The sequence below is a fragment of the Trypanosoma cruzi genome, genomic scaffold (assembly GCF_000209065.1).
Source record: "Trypanosoma cruzi strain CL Brener 1047053516669 genomic scaffold, whole genome shotgun sequence".
NCBI classification, from domain to species: Eukaryota; Euglenozoa; class Kinetoplastea; order Trypanosomatida; family Trypanosomatidae; genus Trypanosoma; species Trypanosoma cruzi.
This window is the reverse complement of record NW_001849373.1, coordinates 22,190-48,148: the sequence shown is the minus strand read 5'-3', so window position 1 is coordinate 48,148 and position 25,959 is coordinate 22,190. Positions and strand designations below refer to the sequence as shown.

At 56.5% G+C, this 25,959-nt stretch overlaps 3 protein-coding genes and 6 pseudogenes across 3 annotated transcripts, besides 8 other annotated features; all 9 read left to right on the top strand.

The window, feature by feature from the left end:
- Positions 1 to 25,959: a sequence feature (areas not merged during assembly with more than two copies in the genome that could not be assigned to a particular haplotype).
- Positions 1,572 to 3,902, top strand: Tc00.1047053506615.150 (trans-sialidase, putative; the record flags this gene model as incomplete). Its single annotated transcript, XM_806609.1, has 1 exon — positions 1,572 to 3,902. The coding sequence occupies one exon, from the start codon at positions 1,572 to 1,574 to the stop codon at positions 3,900 to 3,902; it is 2,331 nt and encodes a 776-aa protein (XP_811702.1).
- Positions 4,755 to 4,780: a sequence feature (AT_rich).
- Positions 5,817 to 5,845: a microsatellite.
- Positions 6,453 to 8,498, top strand: Tc00.1047053506615.120 (annotated as a pseudogene).
- On the top strand, positions 9,772 to 10,101 carry Tc00.1047053506615.111 (annotated as a pseudogene).
- On the top strand, positions 10,374 to 10,928 carry Tc00.1047053506615.100 (mucin-associated surface protein (MASP), putative; the record flags this gene model as incomplete). Its single annotated transcript, XM_806608.1, has 1 exon — positions 10,374 to 10,928. One exon carries the CDS (start codon positions 10,374 to 10,376, stop codon positions 10,926 to 10,928), a length of 555 nt encoding a protein of 184 aa, XP_811701.1.
- Positions 10,756 to 10,804: a microsatellite.
- Tc00.1047053506615.75 lies at positions 11,564 to 12,673 on the top strand (annotated as a pseudogene).
- Positions 14,086 to 14,354: a mobile genetic element.
- Positions 14,244 to 14,269: a sequence feature (AT_rich).
- Tc00.1047053506615.50 (mucin TcMUCII, putative) lies at positions 17,446 to 18,309 on the top strand (the record flags this gene model as incomplete). The annotated part of the gene is made up of 1 exon (XM_806607.1): positions 17,446 to 18,309. The coding sequence occupies one exon, from the start codon at positions 17,446 to 17,448 to the stop codon at positions 18,307 to 18,309; it is 864 nt and encodes a 287-aa protein (XP_811700.1).
- Positions 17,753 to 17,793: a microsatellite.
- Positions 18,578 to 18,661: a sequence feature (A-rich).
- Positions 18,868 to 19,794, top strand: Tc00.1047053506615.29 (annotated as a pseudogene).
- On the top strand, positions 20,575 to 21,531 carry Tc00.1047053506615.21 (annotated as a pseudogene).
- Positions 23,598 to 25,959, top strand: Tc00.1047053506615.10 (annotated as a pseudogene; the record flags this gene model as incomplete).

The window sequence follows — 25,959 nt, the reverse complement described above, 5'->3', positions numbered from 1 at the left end:
GGTCCCGGCCGCGGCACCCACCGAAGGATGTCGTCACGGCTATTCCCGAAAGGAATTTGTTGCTACAGGGACCATGGCGGCCTTCTGTGCTGCTTTTGTTGTTGGAGTGAGGCACGGACGAAGGAAACTGCATGCCGTCCCGCTGTTGACAGTTGTGCGCATCACTGGTGCCATGCAGCTGCGGCCCTCCGAGGTGTGTGCACAGCGGCGGTATATCGCTTTCTTGGTCGGCACGACTGCGCTGTGGCTGGGATCGCTGTCCTTTGCGCCGCTAGAGCCTCGCTGTCCGTGGCGTATTGTGGTGGTGGATGTGCCTCACCGTCGACCAACACGCGGCGACCCAGCCGTGGATAAAGAGTGACCGCTTATCATGGTCAGTCTTTGAGTATGCGCGCATCTGTAATCTCTCATGGGCGGAGCCGTTTGCCCACACGAAACAGAGGGGAGTGAATGGGTACCGACCTCATCGCCGCCGCCCGCGATGCTCGCTTGTGCCGTGTCCGAGCTGCGGTGTATTCCCCGCTTTGTGTTTTTGGGAGCGGGGATGGCAAGGGTTGCATTTACCCCTGTATCCTTTGTTGCTGTCTCGGCTGGACCACGCATATGATGGGAGAGGCTTTATGCCGTGCGTGTGGAGGTGTGCGTGTCGGCTCGCTTCTGCGCTGCTTCTTTTTTTTTGGTGTTGTGTGTGCGGCACCGATGTTCCTGCTGTGGGTGGCGTGGAGACTCTTTTTGCCGTATTTGTTGTTGCGGACTGCAACGCGTTGGCGATGATGTGCGTGGGTGGGGGCTGATCTCGCACGATGCGGGGAGTTGTGTGCAGCCCGCACGGCACATTAGATGGTGTTGCGAGCGGTAGCTTCTGGCGTGGGTGGCCGCGCTGACGTGCTGCCATGGTGCGGCATCTCGCGAGGAGGGAGGACGGGAGCCGTGATTTGAATGTTTCCGATGTGTTGTGGGCGTGATGTTGGCAGCGTGCGGCCGGTGAGTGGTGTGACATTTTGGGTGGCTGGGACATGTGCGGATGAATTCTTGCTTAGCAGTTGCGGCTGTCGACGCATCACTGCGGCTGTGGATACGTCGACAGGAGAACCTCGGGCTGTGCGGGGTGATGTGCGCCAGCGGCGGAGCGGGTGCGATGGAGGGACAAGAATTAAACGACGGGCGGCAGCGTGTCGGTGCTTCGAAGGGCTGTTGTGCTCTTTTGCCTCCCGCTGGTTGTTTTTTTCGTGTGTGGGCGTCGCTCGGTGTGTGACGAATAATTGCGCACCCGCCGTGACACCTGCTGGTGGTGGCAGTCGCTGTGTGTTCCCGGTGCACTGTTCTTCTTTCTCGTTCCGTGTGTCTGTGTGTGTGAGTTGTTGTTGTTGGGAGTGACTGCGGCGGAAACGGTTCCACTCACTATGGATGCTGGCGGTGCTTATTCTTTTACTTCTTTTATTAGCCTGTTTTTCTTCATTTCTGCCACTCTCTTACGAAGAAAGCAAACAAGCGCTAAACGCTACTGTGAAATTCGAAGGCTCTGAAAGGACCAACAACAGCACACACACCGCCCACACACACATATTTATATGCTCTCACGTGTTGCTGCAGTAATGGCACCCCGCACACACAACCGTCGCCGCGTGACCGGATCCATCGGAAGGAGGAGGGAAGGAGGAGAGAGTGAGCCGCAGAGGGCCAACATGTCCCGGCGTGTGTTTAACTCCGCGGTGCTGCTCCTCCTCGTGATGATGTGCTGCGGCAGTGGTGAAGCTACAGCCACTGATAATGGGGGTTCAACCCCGAGAACTTCACCGGAGAAACATTTTGTTTGGAGAGATAAGAACGGAGAAGAAACAGTGAGTTCGCTCCATGTTCCCAGTCTTGTTGAGGTGGATGGTGATGTGTTTGCCGTTGCCGAGGCGCAGTGCACGGAAGCCAGCAAGAGCGGTTTTACTGGGATTGCCTCGGAGCTCCTGGAGTGGACCGATAAAGAATCAAAAGAATTGGATACAAATAAACTGAAGACACAAGTACTGGAGGAATGTCCTGCCGGAAATAACAGTTGTGCCTCTCAAACAGGAGCTCAGGAGGCTTCTGCTTCCCAAAGCCGGACAAAAGTACGTGTGAGCCGGCCAACAACAGTTGTGAATGGGAGTCGTATTTACATGGTTGCTGGAAACTACAGTTTTGAAGTTACTGGAACTGCTGGTAACACAGCCGCAGCAGCTAAATGGGGACTTTTGGGGGCTGTGGGAAGAGTCACTAATGATGGGAGTAGCGGTAAAAAAATTTATTGGACAGACGCTTTCGTTATCTCGTTGACTGATTTTGAAACAAAACACGAATCCTTGACACGGCTGATTGGCGGCGGTGGATCGGGTGTTAAGATGAAGGACGGTACGATTGTGTTTCCCGTGGAAGGCACGAAGAAGGATGGAAACGCCGTTTCGCTGATCATATACATAGCCACTGAGGATGGGAATCTGTCGAAGGGGATGACTGACGGTGGCTGCAGTGATCCCTCCGTTGTGGAGTGGAGGGAGGGAAAACTCATGATGATGACTGCGTGTGACGATGGCCGCCGCAGGGTGTACGAGTCCGGTGACAAGGGGGGGTCGTGGACGGAGGCACTCGGGACACTCTCGCGCGTGTGGGGCAACAAACACAAGGGAAATGAGAAGGGCGTTGGGAGCGGTTTCAGCACAGCGACGATTGATAACAGGGACGTGATGCTCATTACTCTGCCGGTGTATTCAAACAGAAGGGGAAACGGAAAGGGTGAACTCCATCTTTGGCTGACGGACAATACGCACATTGCTGATATTGGGCCGGTGTCCGGCAACGATGACGTTACCGCCAGCTCCCTGCTGTACAAAAGTGCTGGAAGTGGTGATAATAATAATGAGAAGTTGGTTGCACTGTACGAGAAGAGGGGCGATGGGAAACCATCACTCGGCATGGTCTCTGTGCGTCTGACTGCGCAGCTGAAGCGGGTGAAGGAGGTGCTGGCGACCTGGAAGGAAGTGGACGACCGTGTCTCCAAGCTGTGCCCTTCAACTGCTGCGAGGAATCCCTCAACTGGCAATGACTGCAGCGCTGGTAAGACCACGGATGGGCTGGTTGGCTTTTTGTCCAAAAACTTCTCTGGTAACACATGGAGTGACGAGTACCTCGGGGTGAACGCCACAGTAAAGAAAGGAACGAATGGTGGGGCAACAGGGTATGCGGATGGAGTGACGTTCCGGGGAGCGTGGGCTGAGTGGCCCGTTGGCAGTCAGGGGGAGAATCAGCTGTACTACTTTGCGAACCACAACTTCACTCTTGTGGCGACGTTGTCCGTCCACGATGAGCCGAAGGGAGATACCCCCATTCCATTGATGGGTGCGACGATGAATGACAAGAATACTGTGCTCCTGGGACTGTCGTACAACAAAGAAAAGAAGTGGCAGGTGCTGTGCGGTGGCAAAACGACCAAGGAGCTCCGCAGTAATTCGGAGCCAGGGACAACACACCAAGTGGCCATTGTGCTACGGAACGGAGAACAGGGCTCCGCGTACGTCGATGGTCAGCGTGTGGGAGATGCGTCATGTGAATTGAAAAACGCGGATTCGAAAGGAATCTCACACTTCTACATTGGAGGGGATGGAGGCAGCGCAGGGAGGAAAGAAGACGTGCCTGTGACCGCGACGAATGTCCTGCTGTACAACCGCCCGTTGGATGACAATGAGATCCGCGTCCTCAACGCAAACAAAATTTCTATTCCAAAGCTGACGGATCTGAAAACAGTGGCGGCAGGAGCAACGGGTGTCGGTACCGCTCGCCACTTTGGGGCAAATGGTGATGGCAGCGCTGTTTGTGGAGGCGGACTGCTGCCGCTGTTCCTTCTGCTTGGATTGTGGGGGATTGCCGCTTCTTGAGGAGTGTGTGGCCTCGGCGTGGAACACCTCAGCACCGAATTACTTCCCCATGGGAACAAATTTCACTCATAAATCTTTTTTTTTTGCGTATTTTAAATTTATTTTCCTGTTTGCTTCTTTTTGGTTGATTTTACTTTTTTTTAAAAGTTTTTTATGCGTTTTTTTATTATCTCCCATCCCGCCATCCCTTTTTTTTTGCTTTTGGGGGCAATCACTGTGGACGGTTTTTTTTTTCTACTCTTTCCTCTTTAATTGTTTCTTGCTGCACTCTTCCTGTGAGGGGTGCCGTGTGTTTGCCGCCCAACTGCTCCACTCGCACACCCACCGACACGCTCATGACGACGGCCCTGTGCGCCTCGCCTGCTGCACGCATGAGGAGGGGCCGCGACGAACGGCGCGCTGAGGGAGCCGTGACGTGTGGGCGTGCGACGAGGGCCTGTGGGGCGGAGCACACATTTCTTCCCTCTTGTTTTGTTTTCTTGCGGCCAGGGCGGGCAGACACCCGCAGCGCCACACACACAGCCACACCCTGCCGCTCTTTAAAAAAGGGATTTTTTTCTGCTTTGCGTGTGCATTTTACGTGCCGGCATTTCTTTTGAGGTCGGTCTTGTGAGCATTTCTTTTCCCCCTCCGATGATTTCTTTTTCTTTTGCTGCGCTCACTCTCCCGATGGAGTGACGCGACTCCCGTCATGTCTGCGTGCTTCTCTCAGTCCCCACACACACGAGTGACTGTGCTCTGCGGGCCGCACTCACGCGCCGATGAGAGGGCTGAGGGGAGCAGCAACACGCAGATGGCCGCATGAAATATAAACGATGTGCGGACACATGGAGGGTCGGACGGTTGAAAGACATTTAAATATTTTTTAATTTTAATTTGGGCAAAATATATACAGACAGTTTGGTGTGGCCACACGGCAGCCGGCTGCTTTTTCAAATTTGTGTGGAACAGTAATGGACGATTTCTTTTTTATAACTATTTTGTGTGATGGGGTTTATATGAGACGAAGGGGATGGTTTTCTTTTTGTTTTAAATAAATCTTGTGTGGATTGCCGCTGCTTGGGCTGCGGTGGAATCGTGAGTTTGAGCGGTCTTCTTCTTGTTTTTTCCGCCACGCACCTCCGCTGTACATTTTTTGCGTCCCCCCACATACTCCGCTCCCTTTTTTCTACTTCTTTGTTTCGTGTTTCTGCAGGCACACACACACACACACAAGATGCACATCGCAGTGGATTTGAATGCTCCTTTTGCAGTGCATGCTGGCAGTTGCGTGTGGCGGCTGTTGTCTTCCTACGTGGGCATGAGGAGAAGGGAGGAGGGAGTGCGCAGCCCGAGTCTCTTTTCCTGTGGGTGTGGAGCACCGCGTGTGACTGCGTTGAGTTGGGCTGCGTGTCCCATTGAGGACGGGATGGCTGGAATTTTGTTGCCGCGTCATGGATGGATGAGGGTCCACCGGCGGTTGTGGCTGGTGTGGTGGCCGCGGGTTTTGGCCGTTTCCCTGGGGCTGTGGCGATGAGCTGGGGGAGATGGTGGTGGATGTCTTCTCCTCCTGCATGGTGGGTGGCTGCTGGCGTTGTGTGCCCTCCTTGCGTGGATGCCGTCTCGTGGTGTGTGAACTGTGCGGCTGGGCCTGCTGCCCTCTCCTCATGTTGTCTGCGCTCTCTCGCTGTACCCGCTGTGCCCCGTCCCTCTCCCTCTTGTTGCATTCTTTTCCTTCTGGCTCACCGATCAGCTCACTGAATGCAGCGACTCCACTACGTGTGACGGTGACTGCGATGGTGACGATGGTGACGGTGCGGCTCCGTGTGCGTGACGGCTGCTGGGAGTCCTGGACATGTATCTGGTGATGCGGATGCGGTGGTTGTGCCGGTGGATGTGTCGTGTGCTCCGAGTGACGGCAGCCTGAGCTGTCGCGTGTGCGTGCGTGTGTGTGTGTGTGCGTGGAAGTAGTGTTTCGCTGCGAGTGCCGAGGCTCAGTATGAGAATTATACTTTCAGTGGCTTTGATGTGCGCATGCATGGCAGAGATGGTGAGCTGGGTGCTGTGTGCCATGTGGCCAATGGGGTGCACACATGTAGCAACTGTGCTGCCAGCTGTGCAAGGAAAGAGGAAGGGGCCACCGTTGCCTCCACGATGAATGTGACGGCACATAAATACGCCGGCCCTTATGAATTGTGGTGGCGTCAATTTTTCCCCCGATGGAACCATCCATCCGCCTGCACGGAGCAGCGATGCTGACCAGACGGGCATCTGCCAGTTGCAGCCACCCCGTGAAGGGAAGGATAACACAAAATCTGGTGGGACAACTGCGCCGCAAGTTAATGCTGAGCCGTCACGTCAGAACGAGGATTGGCGACAGTCTGCGGCGGCTGACGGACCCAACACCGTCGATCCGAGTCCCGCATCCAACACGGCGACCAACACGTCCGAGACGAAGCTTGAGTTTGATTACGTTTAAAATATCAATGTGGCTCCGACACCATCCGAAAGAAGGCCCACGCCTGTCACCGAGCCGAAGGGGAATCCCATTGATGATGCAATGAATGGTTTGATAAATGTTGAGATGCCGCAGGGAGTCGATCTATTTGTGGCGCAGACGACGCTGGTGCAGCCGAAGGATGGGATTGTTCCAGTTACGACGAGGGATTCATTTGTTTCACCCTCTCTCGTCAGTGCTGGTGGAGTGATTGCCGCTTTCGCCGAGGATCAAATGGATGCCGAATATCAATGTGCTCAATTAAGTAGGCCCTTTTTTTCTGATGTTGTTGCGGGGTACATTGACTCTGCGTGGGATTGGTCCACTGTTGTTGGTGAGGTCAATAAAAGGATGCATGGAGGGCACACACTGTGGTTGGTGCAGCGGAGGGAGAGGAGAGTTTGGGTGTTGTGCTCCGCCCCACAACAATCACGAAGGGCAACGGAGTGTTTCCTCTTGCGGGAGGCTCTGATGTGTCCTACGAAGGTGGGTGCTGGAGAGAGGGCGGCTTGGAGCCGAAACTGTTTGTGGGTGATGTCGCGAATCCCACGGGTGGGAAGCAGAGTGGACGGATCGAATGTGGCGACCCCAAACAACTCTCGAAGCGGATCTCTTCTGCTTCTCACGAGGGTGAGTGGAGGGAGTTCATTGCTTCTGGTGGCGCAGGTGTTGTGATGGAGGACGGCACGCTTGTGTTTCCTCTGATGGCGGTGAATGAAGCGGAAGACGTTTGCTCCATGATCGTGCATTCGACGGATAACGGCAGTGCCTGGACGCTCTGTGAAGACATTTCCCCTGCGAAATGCCTTAACCCCTGCGTCACCGAATGGGAGGGATCACTTCTCATGATTGTTGACTGCGGGAATGGCCAGAGGGTGTACGGGTCGCGTGACATGGGGACAACGTGGACGGAGGCCATCGGGACACTCTCAGGCGTGTGGACCAAGTCAAAATCGATCAGGATTCTATCAGAAGGAAGCCTGCGTGTGGATGCCCTCATCACCGCGACCATTGAGGAAAGGGAGGTCATGCTGTGCACACAGAGAGGGCACGCCACGGGGAAGAAAAGGGCCACTGCGCTCTACCTTTGGGTCACGGACAGCAACCGCACGTTTTGTGTTGGACGGGCTGCCGTGGACACTGCTGTGAATTGGATGCTCGCCGGCAACCTGCTGTACTCGGATGGCAGTTTGCATCTTTTATGATGGAGGGGCAACGGTGAATGCCGTGTCATCTCACTTTCCCGCCTGACGGAGGAACTGAGTGCGGTCAGGTCCGTCCTCAGTACTTGGACGCAAAAGGACATTTTCTTTTCCAGCTTTTCTATACCCACGGCGGGGCTGGTGGCAGTTTTTTCCGGTGCGTCCAGTGATGGCAGGTGGGACGACGAGTACTTTTGCTTGAATGCAACGGTGACAAATGCAGTGAAGGACAACGATGGGTTACAAGTGACGGGACTTGAGTCCAGGGTACTACGGCCTGTGAACACTCGGGGTGATGAAGTGCGTCATGTATCTTTGAGCCACCACTTCACACTTGTGGCGTCGGTGACCATCGAATAGGCTCCGAGTGGGAACACTCCTCTACTGACTGCGGTGCTGGCGAACACTGCGTCCAATCATACCGTGGGACTGTCGTACAGCCATAATAAGAAGTGGGAGACGAAGTTCGAGGGCAAGACAACAACACGGAGCAGCACTTGGGAACCGAAGAAAGAACACCAAGTGGCACTCATGCTGCAAGGCAACAAGGCCTCTGTGGACGTTGATGGCGAGTCGCTGGGGGAGGAAGAGGTGCCGTTAACGGGCGAGAGGCCACCTGAATTCCTGAGATTTTGCATTGGGGCGTGCGGTGGGCACTAATCTCATGTGACGGTGAAGAACGTTTTTCTGCACAACCGCCTACTGAACTCCACTGCGATGCGTGCACTCAAGGACAGGGTCCCCGCTCCGACGAGAGAAGCGGCTCCGACACCACCCGAGAAGGTTCGAGTGGTTGACAGCGTCAGAGAGCACATTGCTGAGGATATTACCGGAGAGAAATGAATGGGCACAACGCAATGCCACTGGACATGAATCCCCATTACAAATAGTCACCTCGCAGGGTGTGGAGCGGCTTGAGCCCCGACGACCGCCTCGCCTCCCCCAACGGCGTGAAATGGACACTGCGTGATTTGAGCGGTAACAACACCGTGCGTGTGTGTGTCTTGTGTGTTGCTGCTTCTGGGACTGTGTTCGGGGGTGGCAGTCTTCTGAGCCGCAGAGTGTGGATTTGCGACTCCTCACGGAGAATACGTGCCGCATTTCTTGCCCTTTTTTATGCCACCGGTTTTATTTATTTTTTAACGTTTTACTGTTTGTTGATTCTTTCACTGTTTTTACTTTTCAATGTTACCTTTAATGCAGTCTATCTGTTATAATCAGTACTGTTGTTTTTTTCTTTGCGCAGTGTTCGGTTAATAAATACCGTGATGAGTGATTTGTTTCCCCTCTTGTTTGCTTTTTTTTTTGTTGCCCACACACGGTGCCGGCCTCATTGCTGTGCTTCCCACGGACTGCACGAAAGGAGGAGCGGAGGAACAGGCCGGATGCTGCAATGAAATGTGAGGGATGTTGTGTGGGCTGGTGGAACGGTACGATCTTTTTTCTTTAAATTTTTTTTGTTGCGCAGGCAATATGTATATACAGAAACACAAGGTCGTTTCTATTGCGTTGCATGGCACATGAAATAAAAGTTCTGCCGAATTAATTTTCCCTAATTGTTTCTTTTGAGGGTCATGCCGGACTCTCACTTTTTCCTTTTCTTTGGTAACTCACTGCAGCGTGCTTCCATTGTTACCGTATCCACCGTCACTGTGTGTCTCCGTGTCCCGTTGAGTGTCTCTCTGCTGGCTGTGCTGTTGACATGCCCCCACTTCTTCCTTCCCGCTAGTGGCGCCGATGGTCCGCGACGACGATTGTTTGTGCTCCCCATTGCGATGGCACGAGGGTGACTGGGCGCCGGCCTGCTGAGTGCGCTCGGAGGAGAGCGGATGGTGCGCTGTGCCTCACTGTGAGTCGTTCTGCCAATCCGTGGGTGCGGAGGGAAGTAAAGGACTGCAGCGTGGACTTGGATCCGCCCGTCTCTTTCGTTGCGGCCATGTGTGTGCTGAGCGCGTGGCTCTATCTTGCGGTGCGACATGGATGGCGTTGCTTTTGTTTGTGCCCTCGTGCATGCGTTGTGCGGCGGGCTTCTCTTTCCCATGACACCGCCCTTGTGCGTGGGCGATTGGAGGGAGCGGAGGTGTGACGGAGCGTGAGTGGCCGTTGTTTCCGCACATGTGGATCTTTTACAAAAGTGGCACCTCTCGGCAGCCTCTCGCAGCACCCAGGCCGTGGATCGAGAGGATGTGAGGGTCTTCCCCAAGCACAAGGAGGACAACAAGATGCAGTTCATGACGGCCAACCTGATCCGCGGGTGGTTCCAGCGCATGGAGCACGTGCGCAGGTACGCGTTCGGTGTTGCACCCATGATTGGGGAGGAGAGGCGACACGACGTTGTGGCGCTGTGGGTGTTGTGTGGCGGTGTCATGCCGGCGGTTGTGAGGATGTGGAGGACACGGAGCTGTTTGACTGGGAGGAGGTCGCTGACGTCGCGGCGCAGCGGGAGTGCATGACGGACTGCCTGTGCTGGGAGGGCCCGACGATCCTGAGGCCTGTGCTGGAGGGGCGTGTGTTGAGGTGAGCGCGGCGTGCTGGTGAGGGACTGCGGAGAGAGAATAATGGTAATAGTAACTGTGGGAGTGTGAGGGACGGTGCACGGGCGAGGAGCACTTCTTTTTTTGCTTTGTTTTGATTGTTGTTGAACCGCTCCCACTTAATTGTTGTTGCGTTGGTGTGTGACTCTCATTGCTGGATGGGACGGTGCGTGGCTGTGTGACTTGTCTCTCTTTGCTTTCACTCTGCGTTGACGTGTTGTTAGTCTGTGCTTAAAGCTGCACGCAAGTGACAGGGGTGATGGCGATGATGATGACTGGCCGTGTGCTGCTGGTGTGTGCCCTCTGCGTGCTGTGGTGCGGTGCCGGCGGTGGCTACGCGTGGGATTTTGGCAGCGACGGCGAATCGTTGAATGAATATTATTACGGCGCATACGGTGTATACTGTAATGCTTCCCTCAACGCTACTTTTTGCGAAGAAAAAAGAAAAGCAATTAAACTCAAAGAAGCCGCCCTACAGAAGAATACCGCTCGGAGCGGGGAAGGGAGCGGCCAACCGAATGCCGGTGGTTCCTCTGGGAGACAGGCTCACGGTTCGGAGGAAAGTGGTTCGGGTCAATCGGAAGGAACCGCAGGCGAAGGTACACCAGAATTAAACAAGCCTGGAGAGGGAGGAACAGAAACACCAACACCACTATCATCACCACCACCAACAGCAACAGTCACCGCCGCTCAAACAAGTGCCACGAGGACGCCTGACGAGAGTGACGGCAGCCCCGCGGCCTCCCACACCACCTCACCTCTTCTGCTTTTTCTTATTGTGTGTGCGGCTGCTGCTGCGGTGGTGGCCGCGTGAGAGTGAGGGAGAGAGAGCCGTGCACCGCCCGCACACACACTCGTCCTTCTCTCTCTCTGTGTGTGTCCCCTTGCATGGACTCTCGCCCTCACCTCACCCTAATAAGCACACACATAATTTGTTTACGTATATATGAATGCACACCCATGCAGGCCCGTTGGTACTCTCTTTTGAGCCACACGCACCGCTGCCGTCTTGCTTGGCTGCATGGGCGGAGCACCGTAACAGTTTTTTTTAATTATTTTCTATTGCTTTGAGTGGGCGACCTCTCTCTCTCCCTGTGTGTGTGTTTTGCTTTACGGGAGCAATGAGAGCGTGTGTGCTTCGGTCGTCCCACGCTTCGGCTTCTTCTTTTTTTTTTTTGTTTTCTTTGAGTCTCTGCTCGTGTTGTGGTTGAGTGCACTCATTCCACCCTTTTATCAGTGGCTTGCATTGACTGCGGGCGTTTAAATCTCCTCTTTGTGTTCTCATACCGTTTCATTCTTTTTGTAGAGGTGTCAGCCTCTTGCATCCTCGTCAGGCCATTACGTTTTTTCTTCCACATGCGCCATGCGTCGGTTGATCCACGTCGCCCCGCGGCCTGCAGTGCTGCTGCTGCTGCTGCTTGTGATGATGCCTGCGATGTGAATTGCCGGCGGGTGTCCTGCTGTCATCCTGACGTATCCCTGTTTCCTTGACGATGCGGTGCGTGCCGACGGCGTGTGGGCGTCCCCGGGTGTGGTGGGAGACGTGTCTCTCGGAGCGCAGGATGCGTTGCAGGTGTGCAGCGTCGTTTGGAGGGACCGATGGGTGCCCGCCCGCATCAAGGCGCCAACAACGGACCCGTGTGGCAGCAGGAGGCACTGCGGCCTCTCCTGGTGTTGCACAGCGAATGCATTGGACGGTGCGTTTGGCTGTATGAATGGTGTTGTGTCGTCTGCGCACGGGAACGCTGTTGCCGAGGAGGTTGTCCCTGCTGCTGTCAAACTGCATGCGGATCGTCTGCTCGTGCAGCCACTGGAGGGTTCGTTGGTTGTGCCGTCACTCGCCACGGGCAGTGTTTGCAGTCGGTTCACTGTGCCTGCTGAGCATTGTTCCGCTGGCGCTGCCAATTCTGACACAGTGCTGTACGTGGCTGCTGCGCCGGGTGGTGTGTGGGCACTGCCGTGCGCCACGCTGGAGGATGGCCGTCCCGTCGCTGGCGCCATGAACATTGCCCGGCCGCCTTATTTCACGGACGCCTCGCCACCCGCCTCGCCGCGCACCTGATGGCCCATGCTGTCGGGTTTGCCTGCCCGCACATGGCAGGCCGCGGCATGGTGAGGAATGCTGCCTGTGTGCGTGGCGGGGCGCTGTTGGTGGTGGTGCACTCGACGACTGCCGCGATGGCAGCGAGGGAGCACCACGACTGCGACGACGTTGATGGCGTGGAGCAGCAGGATGGCGATGGGGACGGGAGGACGCTGGAGTCGCACCGGTCGCGGTGCCACGCGAGGGATGAGTGGATGGCAGCGATTGGGGTGCCGGCGACTGCACGGAGCTGACGCTGGCTGCATTGGCTGTCCTGGGCTGCATGAGGGTGAGCAGGGGGATGGCGGGGCCGACGCGTTGGTGCAGGAATTCGTGCTGTGCGCTGCAGCAGCAGAGGAATTGCTCCGCACTGAACATGAGTGAATATCTTCGCATGCTGTGCGAATTGGGCGTTCCCGTCGAATGCTGCGCGTCGGATCTGTATTCCAGTGGCTGGTGTTTGGGAGTGTGCATAAAATGTCAGCAGAGCACCCGATGGACAGCTGCCCCATCATTGATCCCGCACTGGATGTGAGGGATGCTGACGCTGTTATTTGGCGGGGAGAATGTTTGTCTGCGGTGCCCGGGGATAGGCCCTCTTCGTGGTGTCCGGACACGCCTCCCACGAACACGACAGATGCGAGGGACCCGGAGGAGACGTGTCTGAGTGCTGCCATGCATGCGGCGTTGGGGTGCCTTGTCATGCAGGTGCGTCTTAGAGTGGTCGAAAAGGGCGGCGTCCGTTGGGTCCCATGCACGGACGGAGCGACGATTGCGTGGGCCACTCGACCGCACGATGAGGGAAGCGTTGCTTGCCGTGGCCACGCGCAGGTGTGCACGATATCCGCCGCCGCCGGCAGTCTCCTTCCGGTGGTTTTGTGGGACGGCGAGGCGAGGGTGTGGAGCAGGACGGTCCCACTGGCAATTACTGGACAAGGATTGCGAGGGGGCGTCCGTCCCCGTTGCGGAGAGCATTGGTCCCGGCCGCGGCACCCACCGAAGGATGTCGACTCGGCTGCACCCCAGAAGAATCCGTCGCCCGAGGAGAGGCAGTCGCCCCAGATGCTCCGACAGGCGACGGGGTGATCTCGCCCAGCGACACCGCGGGTGCGCTGCAGGAGGCTTTGAAGAAGAGCGGTCTTCCGTGCAACTGCGATGTTGCCGCCGATGGTGTGACGTCTGTTGTGGGACAACCAGCAGGAGATGAGGCCGCCAGCGACGGGGCCGGTGGCGGTGCCACAACCACGGGACCCAAGGGCCCTGATGCCGCTGATGCCGCGCAGGGCGCCGTGGACCCTCCGCGGAGCGATGATGATGCGGCGGTGGGGCGCGGGGATTGGGAGAGGGACCCGACGGACGCCCCGCCTCCGATCCACGGCAATGACGCTGCAGCAGCTTGTCCCTGTCCGCTGCTTCTTCTGCTTGCCGCTGCCGTCGCCGTGACACCACTCTGCTGAGCGGCGGCATGGATTCCGTTGCACGGCGAGGCGACTGCTGTTGCCTCCTGCGTGGCCCGCACTCAGCAGTGGATGCAAGAGAAAAACAATCCATGCCAATTGATATGCCTCGCTCTATACACCTTCTGTTTGTCTGTACACTTTATGCCAGGGACATGCTCTATACACTCTGCCTCTCCTGTGCTGGCTGCCGATGTCGAGGCATCACGCACCTTTTTTCTTTTTGATGGTTTACGAGTACCAGTCTGCTTGACTTCTTCTGAGGAATGCCGTGAGGGCGATTGTGTGCGTGTGCGAGGGCCCTGTGTGGGCTGCGATTTCTCATTATTGTTTATTTATTTGCCTTGGCTTTGTGTAATGATCCTTCTCTTCTCCTGTTGTGTGTGTTGTGTGATGGGCGGTAAATGAAGTGTGTGGACGAGCCGAAGAATAGGTGCTTGTGACCAGGATGCTTGCGAAGAGGGCTGGCTGCCTAAATGAATATGAATCCTGATAAAACGAAGACATTTCTGTGCGGTACTTTTTCTCTGTCTTGTGGTGGATTGGATGACCGCGATGGACGCAATCAGGGTGCCGATGGCGGTAGGACAAAATTATTTATTTATTATTAATTTTGCCTTCACAGCCAACTTCCTTTTGATTTCCCATCACGCGGCGGTGTTTTGTGGCTGCAGGACCCCGAAGTCTGCCACTTCGTAAGCCATGGCGTTTCTAACCCCAACAACGTGCGGCGTGTCGCGAGAGCGGCAGTCCGAATATGTATATAAATGTAATGTATGTGGTTGGAGCAAGCACTGAGTGGATTGCGAACCCGCTGCCCCTCCGTTCGCCCCCCCTTCTGTTTTGCTTGGTTTCTTTAGACAAGTTGAGAGTCCGGCGAGCGGCCCAGGCGAATATCCGCTGGTGTTTTATTTTGTTGGAGGCAAGATGTCTCCGTGGGACGGCGGGGCGGTGGAGTGTGGCGCTGAGCTGGCGCTGCGGACCGTCGGCACTATGATGGGAGTCGTCGTGGTGTGTGCAGCGGGGCTTGCGCTCCGTTGGCGGCTGCTGCTGGGGAAGGGGCGTTGCGCGTTTGGTTTGCAGCTCTTGGGGCTATTGTGGGAGAAGGTGGGAGGCTGAGGGCATGAGGACTGAATTGTTTTGAGTGGCAGCGCTCATTTGGCTTGCGGCCAGTCGTGGCACTCCTTTGGGGTTTGGCAGCCTGTCTCTTTTGTTTACTTCCCACTGCAGCACGTGGACAACACTGCTCCGAAGAGCACTTGTTTGACGGGTGTGAGCTGCTGCCGTGCGTGGTGCGTGGGCTATTTGATTGTGTGGGGAGGTGCATGGAGTGACGAATACTTCTGTTTGGCGTGTCGCGGTGTGTCGGAGCGATGTTTGGAAAACATGTGGAGGGCGTTGTGTGTTGTTTGTGTGTCTTCTCTGGTGGAGCCGACATGTGTGCGGGGATTGTGGCATTGCTGGCTGACAGCTCCACGTCACTCTTCAGCATTCCTGGATGTGGTGAGGAATGACGGCTGGCGACCAGCGTGTTGGTGCTGCTGGTGGGAATAAGCGCATCGGGAATAGGCCGTTTTCTCTTTTCCGTGATGGAGCCGATGAACTGGCACGAGGGCACCGGCTGCAGGCTGCCTGCCAGCACGTGTGAGCAGCGGATCCATGCACACACCGACGCTCATCGCAAGAGCTTGTGCGATCACAGTGGCTTTTGTGGCGTGCCTTTATGGTCGCCATCCCGTCGGAGAATGTGTGAACCAAACGGCTGACTGAGCACGAGGAAAATGAGTGCGTGCACTGTGCCGTGTTTCAGCGTCGATGGCAGAGCGGTAAAAGCCCGCGCTGGCAACTGAGATCTTTGCGTGGCGAGGGATGTCGGTGTTGATTTTGGATCGTCGAGGGTGAAATGAATTTGCTGCTGCCCGTGTGTGTGGCCACTCCGGCGGAGGGCGAACACAAAAGGGAGGATGCAGGCGCTGCGTGTGTGTGTGTGCAGGTGCCATGCAACAGCGTCACAACAAACATGCTGCGACTCGGTGACCCTCACATCGCTGTGGTCCTCACGCACAGCCGAGGCACGGCCCACATCGATGCACTTAGTGGACGGAGTGAGGCATCTTTTGAGGCGCTGCAGGGAGCAGGATGTGTTGGCGCAGCCACGACGTGCATGGAGTGTCACGATGGCACGGTCAGCTGTGGCTGGTAGAATAATTACTTCTCGGAGGCAACAGGGAGAGAGGGAGAGAGCTGCTGCTGCTGCTGGCGTCGTTGCTGCCTTTTGTGGCCTCCCATGCCGATTATTGTCTGTCCGCTGATCATGGGTGGTGTGCCTCCACTAGTGACGTCGTCTGCAGGCATTTCACAGCGCCAACGAAACGCACATCATGTCGCATGCTTTGGCTGTGGATGTGGTGTCGTGAATGCAGCCGACATTATTTTGCCCGACTCCTTTTCGCTGCTTTGCGACAAATAGATGCGTCGCCGCCCGAGTCATTCACTGCAGCTCCGTGTGTTGTACCGCCGGCACAAGACTCTCGTGTTGTCTGGCGCCTGGCTGACGGTCGAACACCACTGCGCTGGGACATGCAGGGATGTGGACTGCCGCTCACGGTGTTGGGCACCGCTGTTTGGATGCGGCGGCCACACGAGCGGATGTATTGTGGCACAATCAAATGCGTGAAATACGCGGAACCACAGCGGCTGCAATAATATCGACGGTTTGGCACCACGGAATGTGTGAGGGGTGATGCATGATGAATCACGGTGGGCGGCATGCGAGGGAGGTGCACCGCGGCAGAGCGTCGCCCCGCCCTCAGCCTGCAGGGGAATGTACGCCCACAAAATATATGGTCGAGGCACCACCAAACACGCATGCCCTTCTGTGCAGCAATAAATAGGAGCGAAGGTGCGTTCTGGTGCGTGGGAGTCCACTCACATATTTTTATTTCCACCACAATAAACGGCGAGGAATCATGTGTCACAGCGACGAAGGAGGAAATAAAAGCATCTATTGCAACACTTTACTACCGAAAAGCGGGAACAACACAAATTGAATTATTGGCTGCACCAACACAAGAAAAACCCACAAGAGGAAAAACAATTGGGTACCCTGCAGAAACCCCCACACACGACCCAGGCATAAGGGTTTGCCCTCTGAAGAAGCTCACAGACATATGCAGGCATCGGCCAGCATCCGAACAGAAACACAAATAAATGGTTGCCTGCTTTATTCCATTCCCTGCGCTCATTTTTGCGTGTGCGGCTGCAGCTGCGGTGGTGGCCGCGCTTGCATGAAGTGTTGTGCGCTGAATATGAAGGAAGGCCAAAGGCGACTGAACTGTTTTTGTGATGAATATTGGCTGCGCTTCCCGTGGACCAACAATCCGCGTGGTGTGCGGGGATTTTCTTTTTTAGTTTGCTGTTGTGTTGCTGTGTGTGCTGCACCCTCTTGTATGTGTGTGTGCGTACCCTCCGTGAGGGGTGCAGGCACGACTGACCGCTCTCGCCGCATGTGCATGCGGTGGAGCCTTGTGTGCCGCTCCTGTTTGCTTCTCCCTCCTCCATCTGTGTGTGTTGGTGCTGCGGCAGGGCTGTGTGTGTGTGTGCCTGTTGCCGTGGATTGGAGTGTGTGCTGTGCGTGGTGTGCGGCGTACGGTGCATGCCTGGCTGCTGCCCTCTCCTCATGTGTGTGTTTGCCCTCTGTGTGTGTCTGCCGCACCTCTCGTTTCTCCTGTTGCTCTCCATGTCCCTCACTGTGCAGATCAGCTCCACACCACTGAACGACCACACTCACGATGATGACGTGCCGTCTGCTGTGCGCCCTGTTGGTGCTTGCCCTGTGCTGCTGCTCGTCCGTGTGCGTGACAGCAACTGGGGAAACGTCTCCAAAAAATGCAACGGGAGGTTCTGTCACAGGGGAAAATGCCGAGTCGGGAGAGAAGGCGGTTGATCAATCAATTGCTGGTGCGGGAGAGAAGGCGAGTGCTCAACCGAGTGGCGATGGTTCTGCTGGGAGGCTGGCCCACGGTTCGGAGGGAAGAGGCTCGGGTCGATCGGAAGAGGATAAAGGTAAAGCAGAAAAATTAGACCGGCAGGGAGGAGCACCTCCGTCACCACCAGCACCAGCACCACCAACACCAACAGGGCCGATAAATTCGCCGAATTCAGCGGAACCCGGTGAACCAGCGACCTCCGGTGTGGCAACAGAACCACAATCAGCGCAGCAGCTGCAGTCACAGTTGCCGGCGGCAGGAAACCAAGGCGTTACGGGCGACGGTTCGCCAGAGTCAGGAACGGCAGCCGCATCAGATGCCACGCGGAGCACAACAGCAGGGGGTGACGCTGAGCCAACATCCCCATCCCCAGGCGGCCAGGCTGCTGCCAGCGGTCCGGGTGAAAACTCCGCAGCGGAGGGGACTCCCAACGGCACCCCGCCGTCTGCTGCCGCGGTGACGCACGACGACAATACCAGCACCACCGACACGGCCACCAGCGAGGGAAATTCTACGGCGGCAGGCATGCCAGCTCCCCTTTCCTCCGCGCCCACGACGAAGGCGCTGGAGAGCAGCATCGGAAATGACGCCTTCTTCCATGACACCCGTCTGCATGCCCCGCTGCTGCTCGCTCTGGCTGCACTTGCGTACGCCGCTCTGGGCTGAGAATTCTGTGTGGGCTGTGCGTGCCAGCACTCAGCCGCGGGAACTTGTGTGCGTCCACTGTGGTCCGATGTGCTAAACAGGATAAAATAATGATTGTGTTTTGCTTTATTTGCATTCGCTGCCCTGCTGTGTGCTCCTTGCCGCTCCCCGCATCCGTCACGTTGAACGCACCCCAGACACACTCATGTGCATGGCACGCACACAACTGATTGCGTGGAGTCGCATTTGAGGATGGGTGCGTGCGCGCTGGAGCCATGCTGTGCAGCCCTTTGTTTTGTGTTTTTATGTTTTACTTCATTGCTGTTCGTTTACCTTTGTTTTGTTTTTAATTGTTTTGTGTGTTTTTCTGTTTGCTTGCTGCGGGGCGTTGTGTGTTTTTGCCCCTTCACTGGTTTCAACTGCCTCATGGTGTGTGTGCGCTGCCGCTGCTGGGCTGCTGCCATTTGTGACTGTGCGGTGGCTGTGCGTGGTGTAGCGGCCGTGTCTCTCCTTTTGCTTCCGCTCTGCGTTGACGGGGAGTTAGTTTGTGGTGAAAGCTGCACGCAAGTGACAGGAGTGATGGCGATGATGATGACTGGCCGTGTGCTGCTGGTGTGTGCCCTCTGCGTGCTGTGGTGCGGTGCCGGCGGTGGCTACGCGTGGTTTTACAATGATTGTAAAAGCGGGGAGGAATCTTGCACTAATTCTGATCAGTACAAGGGTTTATATAACAGTTCATTTCGATCTTCATTTTTGGGTGAAACGAATTCAGCATCGGGTAAGACTGATTCTTCCACTGGTTCGACTGGCAATGGCGGTGACAGGGCAGGAAGTGGTTCCAGCGGAGTTGAGGACTCCACAGGACACGCACCGAGTGGAGGTAGCCAGTCCCCTCCGACTCCATCCCAGCCGGCGTCAAAACACCTGGCGACCGTTCTGCGTCCAAAGAGCCTTCTGACACATCTGAAGAGAATCCTGGCCACACCGTAAAATCCGAGAGTGGTGGAGACGGAGGCCCAAACACAGTTGATGGAGCTCAATTGACTGTTGGTGGGGACCTTGCCAGCGACCATCAAACGCCAGAAGACGGAGACACCGACCCCGATGTGTCTGACGCAACATCGGAGGACGGTGAAGACACCCACAGCTCTCCCACATCACCTCCAGACAAAAAGACCGAAGAGCCCAAAGTAACAGGAGGAGGGGAAGAGGCGCCAGCGGTATTGGCGAAAGAAGAATCGGAAGGAAATCCAGAAGATGAACCAGAGAACGAACAGCGCAGCTCCGCGAATGGCGTGTCAGAGCAGCAGCCAGAAGCAGCACAACAAGGCGAAACTGAAGATGGTAATACGACGGAGAAAACACCAGACGAGGCCGCAGCTCCGAAAAATGGCACAGCGACGCCTGACGACAGTGACGGCAGCCCCGCGGCCTCCCACACCACCTCCCCTCTTCTGCTTTTTCTTCTTGCGTGTGCGGCTGCTGCTGCGGTGGTGGCCGCGTGAGAGTGAGGGAGAGAGAGCCGTGCACCGCCCGCACACACACTCGTCCTTCTCTCTCTGTGTGTGTGTCCCCTTGCATGGACTCTCGCTCTCACCTCAGCCTAATAAGCACACACATAATTTGTTCGCGTATTTATGAATGCACACCCATGCAGGCCCGTTGGTGCTCTCTTTTGAGCCACACGCACCGCTGCCGTCCTGCCTGGCTGCATGGGCGGAGCACCGTAACAGTTTTTTTACTTCTTTATTGCATTGAGTGGACGACCTCTCTCTCTCCCTGTGTGTGTGTTTTGCTTTACGGGAGCAATGAGAGCGTGTGTGCTTCGGTCGTCCCACGCTTCGGCTTCTTCTTTTTTTTTTTTGTTTTCTTTGAGTCTCTGCTCGTGTTGTGGTTGAGTGCACTCATTCCACCCTTTTATCAGTGGCTTGCATTGACTGCGGGCGTTTAAATCTCCTCTTTGTGTTCTCATACCGTTTCATTCTTTTTGTAGAGCTGTCAGCCTCTTGCATCCTCGTCAGGCCATTACGTTTTTTCTTCCACATGCGCCATGCGTCGGTTGATCCACGTCGCCCCGCGGCCTGCAGTGCTGCTGCTGCTGCTGCTTGTGATGATGCCTGCGATGTGAATTGCTGACGGGTGTCCTGCTGTCATCCTGACGTATCCCTGTTTCCTTGACGATGCGGTGCGTGCCGACGGCGTGTGGGCGTCCCCGGGTGTGGTGGGAGACGTGTCTCTCGGAGCGCAGGATGCGTTGCAGGTGTGCAGCGTCGTTTGGAGGGACCGATGGGTGCCCGCCCGCATCAAGGCGCCAACAACGGACCCGTGTGGCAGCAGGAGGCACTGCGGCTTCTCCTGGTGTTGCGCAGCGAATGCATTGGACGGCGCGTTTGGCTGTATGAATGGTGCTCTGTCGTCTGCGCACGGGAACGCTGTTGCCGAGGAGGTTGTCCCTGCTGCTGTCAAACTGCATGCGGATCGTCTGCTCGTGCAGCCACTGGAGGGTTCGTTGATTGTGCCGTCACTCGCCACTGGCAGTGTTTGCAGTCGGTTCACTGTGCCTGCTGAGCATTGTTCCGCTGGCGCTGCCAATTCTGACACAGTGCTGTACGTGGCTGCTGCGCCGGGTGGTGTGTGGGCACTGCCGTGCGCCACGCTGGAGGATGGCCGTCCCGTCGCTGGCGCCATGAACATTGCCCGGCCGCCTTATTTCACGGACGCCTCGCCACCCGCCTCGCCGCGCACCTGATGGCCCATGCTGTCGGGTTTGCCTGCCCGCACATGGCAGGCCGCGGCATGGTGAGGAATGCTGCCTGTGTGCGTGGCGGGGCGCTGTTGGTGGTGGTGCACTCGACGACTGCCGCGATGGCAGCGAGGGAGCACCACGACTGCGACAACGTTGATGGCGTGGAGCAGCAGGATGGCGATGGGGACGGGAGGACGCTGGAGTCGCACCGGTCGCGGTGCCACGCGAGGGATGAGTGGATGGCAGCGATTGGGGTGCCGGCGACTGCACGGAGGTGACGCTGGCTGCATTGGCTGTCCTGGGCTGCATGAGGGTGAGCAGGGGGATGGCGGAGCCGACGCGTTGGTGCGGGAATTCGGGTTGTGCGCTGCAGCAGAGGAATTGCTCCGCACTGAACATGGGTGAATATCTTCGCATGCTGTGCGAATTGGGCGTTCCCGTCGAATGCTGCGCGTCGGATCGGTATTCCAGTGGCTGGTGTTTGGGAGTGTGCATAAAATGCCAGCAAAGCACCCGATGGACAGCTGCCCCATCATTGATCCCGCACTGGATGTGAGGGATGCTGACGCTGTTATTTGGCGGGGAGAATGTTTGTCTGCGGTGCCCGGGGATAGGCCCTCTTCGTGGTGTCCGGACACGCCTCCCACGAACACGACAGATGCGAGGGACCCGGAGGAGACGTGTCTGAGTGCTGCCATGCATGCGGCGTTGGGGTGCCTTGTCATGCAGGTGCGTCTTAGAGTGGTCGAAAAGGGCGGCGTCCGTTGGGTCCCATGCACGGACGGAGCGACGATTGCGTGGGCCACTCGACCGCACGATGAGGGAAGCGTTGCTTGCCGTGGCCACGCGCAGGTGTGCACGATATCCGCCGCCGCCGGCAGTCTCTTTCCGGTGGCTTTGTGGGACGGCGAGGAGAGGGTGTGGAGCAGGACGGTCCCACTGGCAGTTACTGGACAAGGATTGCGAGGGGGCGTCCGTCCCCGTTGCGGAGAGCATTGGTCCCGGCCGCGGCACCCACCGAAGGATGTCGACTCGGCTATTCCCGAAAGGAATTTGTTGCTACAGGGACCATGGCGGCCTTCTGTGCTTCTTTTGTTGTTGGAGTGAGGCACGGACGAAGGAAACTGCATGCCGTCCCGCTGTTGACAGTTGTGCGCAGCACTGGTGCCATGCAGCTGCGGCCCTCCGAGGTGTGTGCACAGCGGCGGTATATCGCTTTCTTGGTCGGCACGACTGCGCTGTGGCTGGGATCGCTGTCCTTTGCGCCGCTAGAGCCTCGCTGTCCGTGGCGTATTGTGGTGGTGGATGTGCCTCACCGTCGACCAACACGCGGCGACCCAGCCGTGGATAAAGAGTGACCGCTTATCATGGTCAGTCTTTGAGTATGCGCGCATCTGTAATCTCTCATGGGCGGAGCCGTTTGCCCACACGAAACAGAGGGGAGTGAATGGGTACCGACCTCATCGCCGCCGCCCGCGATGCTCGCTTTTGCCGTGTCCGAGCTGCGGTGTATTCCTTGTCTTGTGTTTTTGGGAGCGGGGATGGCAAGGGTTGCATTTACCCCTGTATCCTTTGTTGCTGTCTCGGCTGGACCACGAATATGATGGGAGAGGCTTTATGCCGTGCGTGTGGAGGTGTGCGTGTCGGCTCGCTTCTGCGCTGCTTCTTTTTTTTTGGTGTTGTGTGTGCGGCACAGATGTTCCTGCTGTGTGTGGCGTGGGGACTCTTTTTGCCGTATTTGTTGTTGCAGACTGCAACGCGTTGGCGATGATGTGCGTGGGTGGGGGCTGATCTCGCACGATGCGGGGAGTTGTGTGCAGCCCGCACGGCACATTAGATGGTGCTGCGAGCGGTAGCTTCTGGCGTGGGTGGCCGCGCTGGCGTGCTGCCATGGTGCGGCATCTCGCGAAGAGGGAGGACGGGAGCCGTGATTTGAATGTTTCCGATGCGTTGTGGGCGTGATGTTGGCAGCGTGCGGCCGGTGAGTGGTGTGACATTTTGGGTGGCTGGGACACGTGCGGATGAATTCTTGCTTAGCAGTTGCAGCTGTCGACGCATCACTGCGGCTGTGGATACGTCGACAGGAGAACCTCGGGCTGTGCGGGGTGATGTGCGCCAGCGGCGGAGCGGGTGCGATGGAGGGACAAGAATTAAACGACGGGCGGCAGCGTGTCGGTGCTTCGAAGGGCCGTTGTGCTCTTTTGCCTCCCGCTGGTTGTTGTTTTCGTGTGTGGGCGTCGCTCGGTGTGTGACGAATAATTGCGCACCCGCCGTGACACCTGCTGGTGGTGGCAGTCGCTGTGTGTTCCCGGTGCACTGCTCTTCTTTCTCGTTCCGTGTGTCTGTGTGTGTGAGTTGTTGTTGTTGGGAGTGACTGCGGCGGAAATGGTGCCACTCACTGTGGATGGGTGGCGGTGCTTATTCCTTTACTTCTTTTATTGGCCTGTTTTTCTTCATTTCTGCCACTCTCTTACGAAGAAAGCAAACAAGCACTAAACGCTACTGTGAAATTCGAAGGCTCTGAAAGGACCAACAACAGCACAAACACCGCCCACACACACATATGCTCTCACGTGTTGCTGCAGTCATGGCACCCCGCACACACAACCGTCGCCGCGTGACCGGATCCAGCGGAAGGAGGAGGGAAGGAGGAGAGAGTGAGCCGCGGAGGCCCAACATGTCCCGGCGTGTGTTTACTTCCGCGGTGCTGCTCCTCCTCGTCGTGATGATGTGCTGCGGCAGTGGTGGAGCTACAGCCACTGATAATGGGGGTTCAACCCCGAGAACTTCACCGGAGAAACATTTTGTTTGGAGAGATAAGAACGGAGAAGAAACAGTGAGTTCGCTCCATGTTCCCAGTCTTGTTGAGGTGGATGGTGATGTGTTTGCCGTTGCCGAGGCGCAGTGCACGGAAGCCAGCAAGAGCGGTTTTACTGGGATTGCCTCGGAGCTCCTGGAGTGGACCGATAAAGAATCAAAAGAATTGGATGCAAATAAACTGAAGACACAAGTACTGGAGGAATGTCCTGCCGGAAATAACAGTTGTGCCTCTCAAACAGAGCTCAGGAGGCTTCTGCTTCCCAAAGCCGGACAAAAGTACGTGTGAGCCGGCCAACAACAGTTGTGAATGGGAGTCGTATTTACATGGTTGCTGGAAACTACAGTTTTGAAGTTACTGGAACTGCTGGTAACACAGCCGCAGCAGCTAAATGGGGACTTTTGGGGGCTGTGGGAAGAGTCACTAATGATGGGAGTAGCGGTAAAAAAATTTATTGGACAGACGCTTTCGTTATCTCGTTGACTGATTTTGAAACAAAACACGAATCCTTGACACGGCTGATTGGCGGCGGTGGATCGGGTGTTAAGATGAAGGATGGTACGATTGTGTTTCCCGTGGAGGGCACGAAGAAGGATGGAAACGCCGTTTCGCTGATCATATACATAGCCACTGAGGATGGGAAGCTGTCGAAGGGGATGACTGACGGTGGCTGCAGTGATCCCTCCGTTGTGGAGTGGAGGGAGGGAAAACTCATGATGATGACTGCGTGTGACGATGGCCGCCGCAGGGTGTACGAGTCCGGTGACAAGGGGGGGTCGTGGACGGAGGCACTCGGGACACTCTCGCGCGTGTGGGGCAACAAACACAAGGGAAATGAGAAGGGCGTTGGGAGCGGTTTCAGCACAGCGACGATTGATAACAGGGACGTGATGCTCATTACTCTGCCGGTGTATTCAAACAGAAGGGGAAACGGAAAGGGTGAACTCCATCTTTGGCTGACGGACAATACGCACATTGCTGATATTGGGCCGGTGTCCGGCAACGATGACGTTACCGCCAGCTCCCTGCTGTACAAAAGTGCTGGAAGTGGTGATAATAATAATGAGAAGTTGGTTGCACTGTACGAGAAGAGGGGCGATGGGAAACCATCACTCGGCATGGTCTCTGTGCGTCTGACTGCGCAGCTGAAGCGGGTGAGGGAGGTGCTGGCGACCTGGAAGGAAGTGGACGACCGTGTCTCCAAGCTGTGCCCTTCAACTGCTGCGAGGAATCCCTCAACTGGCAATGACTGCAGCGCTGGTAAAACCACGGATGGGCTGGTTGGCTTTTTATCCGGCAACTTCTCTGGTAACACATGGAGTGACGAGTACCTCGGGGTGAACGCCACAGTAAAGAAAGGAACGAATGGGGTGGCAACAGGGTATGCGGATGGAGTGACGTTCCGGGGAGCGTGGGCTGAGTGGCCCGTTGGCAGTCAGGGGGAGAATCAGCTGTACCACTTTGCGAACCACAACTTCACTCTTGTGGCGACGGTGTCCATCCACGATGAGCCGAAGGGAGATACCCCCACTCCATTGATGGGTGCGACGATGAATGACAAGAATACTGTGCTCCTGGGACTGTCGTACAACAAAGAGGGGAAGTGGCAGGTGCTGTGCGGTGGCAAAACGACCAAGGAGCTCCGCAGTAATTCGGAGCCAGGGACAACACACCAAGTGGCCATTGTGCTACGGAACGGAGAACAGGGCTCCGCGTACGTCGATGGTCAGCGTGTGGGAGATGCGTCATGTGAATTGAAAAACGCGGATTCGAAAGGAATCTCACACTTCTACATTGGAGGGGATGGAGGCAGCGCAGGGAGGAAAGAAGGCGTGCCTGTGACCGCGACGAATGTCCTGCTGTACAACCGCCCGTTGGATGACAATGAGATCCGCGTCCTCAACGCAAACAAAATTTCTATTCCAAAGCTGACGGATCTGAGAACAGTGGCGGCAGGAGCAACGGGTGTCGGTACCGCTCGCCACTTTGGGGCAAATGGTGATGGCAGCGCTGTTTGTGGAGGCGGACTGCTGCCGCTGTTCCTTCTGCTGGGACTGTGGGGGATTGCCGCTTCTTGAGGAGTGTGTGGCCTCGGCGTGGAACACCT